This window comes from Mesoplodon bidens (genome assembly GCF_964165515.1).
Source record: "Mesoplodon bidens genome assembly, chromosome: 4".
Lineage (NCBI taxonomy): Eukaryota > Metazoa > Chordata > Mammalia > Artiodactyla > Ziphiidae > Mesoplodon > Mesoplodon bidens.
In genome coordinates this window covers 141,190,405-141,199,508 of record NC_138160.1, presented here as the reverse complement: position 1 = coordinate 141,199,508, position 9,104 = coordinate 141,190,405, and the positions used below count along the sequence as shown (strand labels likewise).

The following is a 9,104-nucleotide window of genomic DNA, read 5'->3' as shown; positions in this document are numbered from 1 at the left end:
CCACGCCCCGTCCAGGCCCCGCCCCGTCCAAGCAACGCTCCCGGGCCTGAGGTGACTTCGGTGCGCAGACAACCTCTTTGGGTCGCCCCCCTCGGTGCGTCTGGCTGTACCTCCGCCCTCGGGCTGGCCTGCGTCCCCTCGTCGCCGGCTGGAAGCCCCCTCCTTAGCCCACCCTCTGTTCTCCACGTCGGGAAGTGCTTCCTGGAATCGAGCCTGAAGCTGTCCGAACCTTCAACGTTTAAGCCGCCCTTTAGGCAGCTAGAAATCCTCCATCGGGTCTAACTTCTATTCTATTGGCTTTAGGCCACCCTGAGCAGCCTGGAAATCCCACCCTGAATCTACCCTCCACTCTTCTGGCTCCAGTTTTCTCCGAGGCAAGCGGGAAGTCCCATTTACGTCTGCCCTCCATCCCTCCCGCCTTGGGGCCACCAGGGGACCGGTGGGAAGTTCCTCCCTGAGCTTCCCCACCCCCGCGCCAGACCCCGCGCACAGAGGAGGCCCAGGCGAGGTGGCGGTGGTACGTGTGTTTATTGGCGCGGGCCCAAGCCGCGTGCGCACGGGTGGCTGTCAAAGCGCCGCGATGCAGTCGGTGCCCGTGTACCCCGGCAGGCGCAGAGCGAACTTTCGGCGCACGTCGTCGGGCACGAACCTGCCGGCCACGAAGTGGTGGCGCCCGGAGAAGCGGCCGGCGCATTGCTTGGGCGCCGCCAGCGATACGAGCACGTCGGGTCGTAGCCCGTCCTCGGCGTCGCCGCCGCCGGTCTCTGGGTCCCAGCCTGAGGGAGGAAGGATGGGAGGTGGGGATCAGGAGCTGGGAGGGGTGCTGGCTCTCAGACAAGAGACTGCCGCCCCATCACCCACTTCCCCTTCCCCATCAGACACAGCCTCTGCTCTGACCCGTGAGTTTGGTCAGACCTGCCTCCCATAAAACTGAGCCTCTGCCCTCAGGCCAGTTTCTCCCCGCTCCCCAGATATGTTTCCCTCCTCCTCTGACCAGAGCTTCTGCCTTCAGACGACCTCATTTATACCTGCTGCCCTTTCCCAATCAGACCTATGCGTCTGCCTTCTGACCTGGCGTCTGTCTCTATACCTCCCTGCCTATCAATCCTGAGCTCCCCTACTTAAACTAAAGTCTCTTTCCACCCAGACCTCCCAGCCTCCTCCCAGATCCCCACTCTCTACTCAGGGGACAGACTTGCCACCATCCTCAGGCAAGCCTCCCCCCATCAGACCTGTCTCTTTGCCCCAGGTTCTTGCCTCTGACGAGATGTGCCCCCCGCCCCTCCCAACTTGAGCAGCCATCCTCCTCCCTCTGACTAGAGACTCTTCCCTCTGACCTGACATCCCTGCCTTCACCTTCAGACTAGATCTTGCCTTTTGACTTGGCAGGACCCTGCCCACCCCCTCATTGGGTTGTAGCCGCTGCCATCCCTCAAATGAGCCTCCACCCTCAGACTAGTGGCCACTAATAAGCCCTTCTGACCTAACAGGGAGACCCTCTCTGTCCAAGGCTATCTGTTCAGATATGAGCTTGCAGTCTGTGCCCTCAGACCACCTCCTCCCTTAGACACCCCCCCCCCGCTCTGTGGCATCCTGCTGGTATGACCCTGGGGTCTTGTAAGCCGGGTGATGTCCCCCTGAGCCTGGCCACCCCCATGGAGGGTCTGGCTGGCCAGCAGCTGTTTGTTCCGTTCTGCCCATTGCCTAATGGCTCCAACAGGCCTGGGGCGGTGGCCAGGATGAGCGGGGCCTTTGCCGAGTGAGCTCACGTCTGCCCCGGGTGACTGGGCCAGGGTGGGCAGCGGGCACACTATGCTGGGTGTAGCGGGGAGGGGACCCAGGGTCACATGGGCACCAGCCTGGGTATTCCCCATCCGAGGGATGGACATGACCCTCAGCCTCACCCAGGGTGCAGGATCCATCCACACTGGGGAAACTGAGGCTCAGAGTGGGCAGCCAGGCTGGGACCACCAGAAGCCAGGGTACAGGAGCCTCCACCCAAGCCCTCCAGGTCCTCATGCCCCCCGCTCCACCTGACATGCCTGAGGGAATGTCCAGGCTCACGAGGGGGATGGACAGTAGCTTGAGCGTGGCCAGCGCACGCATGCAGGGGCCCCCGACCTTGCCCGGCTCCACACCAGGGCCCAGCACGGCATCCACCACCAGCCTGTAGGCGTCGTTGATGAGCTGGACCTGGGAGGGCAGGCAGGGTCAGGAGGCAATCTTGGGGCACTGTCCCCCACCAACTCCCTCAGTTGCCACCCGAGCTGACCTCCGTGGGCAGATAGGACAGGAAGGGGATGTCCATCTTCTCACACTGGGTAGTCAGGTCCCGGTGCAGCGGGTCCAGTGAGCGTGTGGGGTAGAAGATGGTTGGTTCGTACTCCTGCGGGGAGCGGGAAGGGGTCAGCACTGGGGCCCTCCCAGGCTCCCCACTGGGCCTCTGTCCCCAGATCTGGGTACCAGGCAGCAGACGCTGCCTGGCACAAGCACTGGGCATATTCTATAACCTGACATGCCTCATCCTCCCCCTGAGACACTAATAAGAGGAGGAAGCAATTTTTTTTCAAGGATGGGTTGGGAGTGTGACCCTGGGAGGCCAAGGAAATCCTTGCTACTCACAAACACCCGCAGGTGCCGGGCACAGACCAGCCCCACTGCCCCATTCTGCTCCGGGCCGCACACGACTAGCACCGTCCTCTGCTTCCGGGAGTGGGCAGGCAAAGGGAACACCTGGCAGGGGCACAGCAAAGGCAAAGGCAAAGGCATGGCGTTCGGAACTTCTCCTTACTCCAGTGGGGAAACTGAGGCCTGGAGTAGAGGATGGGATAGGGCTCGGTCCTGGAGGCAAGAGGACAGGACGGGAGGAGAGGGGCCGGGGCCTCTGGGGGCCTCAGTTTCCTTGTTGGAGACCCAGAGTCCTTGCCTCAGGCTCTGCCAAGTCCAAGCAGAAAAACGTGCCTCCTGCCACCACCCGAGCCCAGAGTGCGGTTTGTTTATTCTCGGCCTGAGTTGCAGACATTCTTCCACTGCAGTGGCTGCCCCTCCCACCGCTCATGTTTTCAGGCCTCCGTCCCTCCCGGAGGCCCCAAAGCTGGGGGGAGTAGGGGAGGGGGGTATTTTTCCAACGCACCATACCCTGTCTCTCTCCGTCTGTCCCTCTCCGTTGGCCTCTGTCTTCACCTCCCTTTCTCTCTGTAGCTCTCAGACTCTCTATGTGTCTCTCCTCATCTGTTTCTCTCATTTCTGTCTTCGCCTCTGTGTCTTTCTCTCCGTCTCTGTATCTCTCAGACTCTCCTCTGTGTCTCTGTGTATCTCCCTCTCTTTAACGCAAAGCTAAGAGTCTCAGCCCTACCCTGACTCTCTGCTTGGCCTCAGCTCATTCTCCTTCCCCAGCCTCTATCGAATGGGAGTAACAATGGCTCGGACAGGCTTGTGGGGTCTCTACCAGGCCCAGGGTGGCTCCAGGGGGCCCAACTATACTCTAACCTCCAACCACACAGAGGGAAAGTTATCTCCTTTTTGAGTCTCTTCCCCAGGGCCTCAGCAAGGTCCTGACCCAACCTGGTCCTACCTATGACCCCACCACACCATGCCCAGAGCCCCAGACCCGCAACCAAGTTGGGGACAATGATAACGTAAAGCTGGCTAGGACTGAGGGGCCTCTGACAAACACAGAGCTTTCAGCGCAAAAACTGGACGGTTGGTCATCAATGGCCAGGCGTGAGTTTACCACACTGGGTTTGCTTTTGTGGCTTTGATTTTCATTGTTCTCTTTTCCTCTGAGCCTCTCACTCAGGATCTGTTTCACTTGGAACTAGCAACATTTAAGTTAAAAGACAATTGAGTCCCCATAAAGAAAGATATTAAGTTTTCAAAAAAGTATGCAGTGGTGGGCTTCCCTGGTGGTGCAGTGGTTGAGAGTCCGCCTGCCGATGCAGGGGACACGGGTTCATGCCCCAGTCCGGGAAGATCCCATGTGCCGTGGAGCGGCTGGGCCTGTGAGCCATGGCCGCTGAGCCTGCGCATCCGGAGCCTGTGCTCCGCGGCGGGAGAGGCCACAGAGTGAGAGGCCCCCGTACCGCAAAAAAAAAAAAAAAAAAAAAGGATACAGTGGTGATAAGAAGAGGAGGAAGAAGGGGAGGAAGAGGAAAAGGGTTACCTGTTGGAGCCCTGACTCAGTCAGGCACTTTCCTAAGGCATTTGTGTTTATTAATTGGTGTCAGTTTATTACCCTTTTTCAGAGGAGGAAACTGAGGCCCAGCGCGGTTTGGCAACATGACACGAAACACTGGACAGTAGTATCATTATTGCTATTATTCTTGCATCTCTTGCAGGCACCTCGAGGCCTGGGGGTTTGCTCCAGAGCCAAACATAGCTCTACTTCCAACCCCCAGGGCCCTGTGCAGACCCCTCCCCACCTCTGGGCCTCAGTTCCCCCACCTGTGGCTGGGAGTTGTTTGCGGGTGCTCAGACTTCAGGAACTGACGTCCCCTCTGCTCAAGACCCAGGAGGTGGCAGAGGCAGGCAGTCAAGGGCCCCAGACCCATCTCTATGGTTGTCTCCACGTCTGTGGGGACCCCCGTCTCTGTCCTGATGCTCATTAACACCCTGGCCTGGGCCAGTGATGATCCTCTCTGGACCTCAGTTTCCCCATCTGAGCGATGGGCTGGGGTGGCCCCAAGCAAAGAGGGGCTTCTTGAGGGCAGAAATGACCATCCTGGCCATGGGGGTCATGCAGCTAGGCCTCCACTCTGGTGGGCTGGCCATCTGGTTAGGGTCAAGGTTGAGGATCAGGGGTCAGGTACCTTGGTCACAGCCACGGCACTAGCATGGCCGCACCACTCCACCAGCTGCTGCCGCCCGAAGCGATAATCTTCCAGCAACTCCCGCTCCAGGGCAGCTGCCTCCGCTGTGCTGGGGGTCAGAGTGGGGAGAGATGCTCAGAGACACAAACAGACTGAAAGACTTAGAGACAGAGACTCAGCTGGAGCCAGAAATGTGCCACCAATGTTCCGAGCCAGGCCCGGATGCCACCCCCACCCCGTGCCCAGAGCCGAAGACCCTCCCTCAGTTTCCTCATCCATCGCGCACACCGTTGAACTGAAGCGTGGAAGGCTGCGGGAGTTTTGAGCACAAGCCTGAGGCGCGGGAGCCCTCTGGTGGTAGAAGAAGTGCATGGCAGTGCATGTTTGTTCTATTGCCCCAAAGCATGGGATATAGAGCCTCACCCAGATGCGCCCAGCCCCCAAGGCAAGAGGAACCCAGAGGGGGGAATAGAGCATGGAGGACTTCGTTGTTGGGGGTGACGCGTGGATTTCAGGCAGTGAAAACCACTGAAAGGATTCTAGGACACTGGAGGTCAACTGGACTGGGGGTGCCTGGAGGGAGGTGGGTTTTAAAGGCAGCAGGGTTTTGTTTTGTTTTGCTTTGCTTTTTTGGCCACGTTGGGTGTTCGTTGCTGCGTGCGCGGGCTTTCCCCCTGCGGCGAGCAGGGGCTACTCTTCACTGTGGTGTGCAGGCTTCTCACTGTGGTGGCTTCTCTTGTTGCCGAGCACGGGCTCTAGGCACGGGGGCTTCAGTAGTTGTGGCACACGGGCTTAGTTGCTCCGCAGCATGTGGGATCTTCCCGGACCAGGGCACGAACCCGTGTCCCCTGCATTGGCAAGCAGATTCTTAACCACTGCGCCACCAGGGAAGTCCAAGGCAGCAGAGTTTGATGGCTCACATGGGGAGGTGGATGTGGCGCCTGCAGCTAGGAGACTCATTGGTGATCCCTCTTCAGGGACAGTGATAAAATTCAATAATTGTGGCCAGAGAAATGGAGCCAAAGTGCTTGAGGTGAAGCTCAGCCCCCAGCTCAGTGAGTGACTGAGGTCCGTCTCATCTCTCTGAGCCTTGCTTCCTCCTTTGCAAAAGAGAAGGTAGGACAGGCTAATTTTCGACATCCAGTGCAAAATGCAAATGTGGGGCCCCTTGATCAATAATTATTAAGAGTTTTAAGATGGTGATGGCAGAGCATTAAACCAAGTGTTGGGCCCTTCTAAGAGCAGGACCCAAGCTGGCCTTGGTCTGGGCTTGGTGGCTAGAGAGAGGAAGAGCTGGCTAGCATTGAGGACTCAAAGACGTTCTTCACTCCAGAATCAGGGGCTGGAGCAGCTGGGCAGGGTCTATAGCCTGATGCCAGCTTCCCATAGCCAGGACCCCTTCCAGCTGGGGAACGGCACTTGCCCCCAGCTCAGCACACCCTAGAGCGTAATGATAATAATAATAATTGTTATTATGATAATTATTATTATTATTATTATTGTAAAAGGACCAGGCCCAGAAGAGTTGGAAGAACATGTAACAACTCAGATAAATACAATGGTTTGCCCAGAGTCATGTAGGAAGCAAGCTGGAAAACTGAGCCTTCTACCCTTGGTGTCTGTCTCCAGAGCCACGGATGGGGTGTGAGCAAAGCAGAGGGAGACCTACAGATGGGCAGAGGTTTGTTGGGATGAATCCTGAGGTTCCTTTTTTTGATTCTGTGAACAGGAGACCACAACCTTCTAGCCAATTGTGCAGTGTGACCAGGCCAGGCAGCAGGAGGGGTGGAGGTGGGAAGCAAGCATTGCTATGCGATGGGGAGTCAGGGAGGGCTTCCTGGAGGAGCTGGCTTGGAGTGTTGTGGGAGGTAATCCAGGTGGCAAGAACAGTGAGGGCCGAGGCCCTGTGGTGGAAATGAACTTGGCAGGTTCAAGGGACAGAAGAGAGGCAGAGAGAGCGAGGCTGAGAAACTTGGTCAGAAAGATACTTCAGGGTCCCACACAGATGGGGAAGATGGAGGCTTAGGGCAAGGTGACATGCCTTGTCACCCCAGTGAGCCGAGCCAGATTCAACTCCCAGGTTGTCTGCGGCTGATGCTGCAGGAGGTTGAAGGACCAGGTGGGGAAACAGACCTCATGGTGGGGCCAGATGAAGAGCGCCCCCAGGACAGGCCGGCCCAGCTCCCAGGAAAGAATGTCGAAGGCGCCTTAAGAATGTAGTGGGGCATCCCTGGTGGCACAGGGGTTAAGAATCCGCCTGCCAGTGCAGGGGACACAGGTTCGAGCCCTGGTCCGGGAAGATCCCACATGCCGCGGAGCAACTAAGTCCATGTGCCACAACTACTGAGCCTGAGCTCTAGAGCCCGCGAGCCACAACTACTGAAATCCGTGTGCCTAGAGCCCGTACTCCTCAACGAGAAGCCACCGCAATGAGAAGTCCACACACCTCCACGAAGAGTAGCCCCCGCTCGCCGCAACTAGAGAAAGCCCGCGAGCAGCAACAAAGACCCAGCGCAGGCAGGCAGGCAGGCAGGCAGAATATGGTTCATTCCTCTATCTTCATCTTGTGACAGCTCTGTTGCCCCCGCAGGAGGGCTGGGGGAGGATCATCCATTCCTCCTCTTCTTTCTCTGTTCCAAAGCTCTGGCCTCTGGCCTCCACTTGGAACCTTATCTTCCTGCCTAACAGGTCACTGGAGAGATTACCGGGACTCCACAGGCAGAGGGCAGTCCAGGCTTAGGAGCCTGAGGGTAGGGGCAGCAGCTGCTCTGGGCAGGGGAGGGGATAGGTCAGAACTGTTACGGGACTGGGGGGCGGTGCTCAGTTTATGAGGGTGCCTCTTGCTTCTCCCAACCTCAGCCCCCAGATGAGAGGAGCTGTGAGGCCCCGGGATTTGCCCACCAGCCCCAGAAGGGGCAAAATGCTCCAGGAGGGGGCTTTTTAGAGATGAAGCTCTGAGGCTAGGGTGCCTGTGCCACACACTCCCTGCTTTCTCAGCTCCATCTGCTCCTCTCCACCCTCATGCCTCTGCCCACCAGCCCTTCGTCACTGCTCACCTGGCTGCCTACTGCAGCCACATCCCCCCCGACTCAACACAAGCCGAGGGGGCTTTGAAAACGTGACCACCAGATTTCACCACCCCCCGTCCCAAACCTTCTTATGGGTGCCCAGTATTCAGAGAATATTCAAATTCCTCACCTTACTTACATGCCCCCATTATGTCTCCCATCTCAGCCTCCTCTCCCCGTGTTCCACTCCCACCCAACACACAGCACCCTGTCACTCCTTAGTTGGCATCTGAGGCCCCCCCATCCCCCACACCAGGTGAAGTCGCAGCTCCAGCTTCTAGAACACTTTCTTCCCCCTGCCTAGCATGTGCTGGGTCTCTCGCTGAGTCTGGACATCAGCCAGTCGCTGCACAGTATCTGCCTTGAGAAGAAGGGCTGAGTGGACAGTGGGCAGGTGGCCACACAAAGGACTGTGGGGTCTGGTTTACAGTGAGGTCTACAGCCCTGCTTGGGGTCCCATGTCACAAGTGCTTAGAGAAGGACACAGAGGATGACTTAGGACAAGGTGGAAGGCACAACCACAGCTGCCAGCTCCAGACCCCAAATTCATCAGCCCACTGGCAAGTGGCTCTATGTATTTAAAAATCACTTTAGCCCTAGCTCAGCCAGTGGCTTCCCTCCCCAGCCTTCAGTTTTCTTCTCTGAACAAGGGGTCAGTAGCAGGTGCACTATCAAGGAGGGTGTGAGCATTTGAGGAGCTAAAAGAACTCAGCTCTTCCCGGATGGGGGACAAGGGGCATGGGCTCCAGGGTCCCTGGGAAAGATGGAAAGGGGAGGAGGGCCCTGCTTAGGCTGTGGGTAATGGGGGAGCATCCAGTGGTGCTGATGAGTAATTCATGAGGGGCGGGCCTGCTGCAGATGCCGTTTCCCTGGCAACGCAGCTTTGGAGGTGTCGGCAGCTGCAGGCTTAGTCTCTCCAGTGAAATGCGGGATGGGCCTGGGATTCTCCCCGCCCCCCAACCCGGCCATGCCTTTGCCTCTGATCTACAGCCCCTGGTCCCCCAGGCCCTCTTCCAGCCATGCCCCAGCCTCCCATCCCTCTCCCCGGCTGACCTGAGGAAACACCGCTCCTTGGGTGCCTCCGCTAGGTCCGGGCCAGCCGCGCTGCTCATGGCGGAGGTGATCTGGGCGCGCAGGCAGCCACCACCACCACAGCCTTTTAAGTGCATCCCTGGGCAGAGGGGGCGTCCTCTCTCCTCCCGCCCACCCTGTGTGTCCGCCAATCAGG

The 9,104-nt window shown here is 58.3% G+C and overlaps 1 protein-coding gene across 1 annotated transcript; it reads right to left on the bottom strand.

Annotated features, from left to right (window-relative positions):
* Positions 1–567: 567 nt before the first annotated feature.
* YJEFN3 (YjeF N-terminal domain containing 3) lies at positions 568–8,988 on the bottom strand (the record flags this gene model as incomplete). The annotated part of the gene is made up of 6 exons (XM_081231960.1): positions 568–764; positions 2,034–2,193; positions 2,273–2,386; positions 2,623–2,733; positions 4,809–4,917; positions 8,930–8,988. The coding sequence occupies 6 exons, from the start codon at positions 8,986–8,988 to the stop codon at positions 568–570; spliced, it is 750 nt and encodes a 249-aa protein (XP_081088086.1).
* Positions 8,989–9,104: the final 116 nt, after the last annotated feature.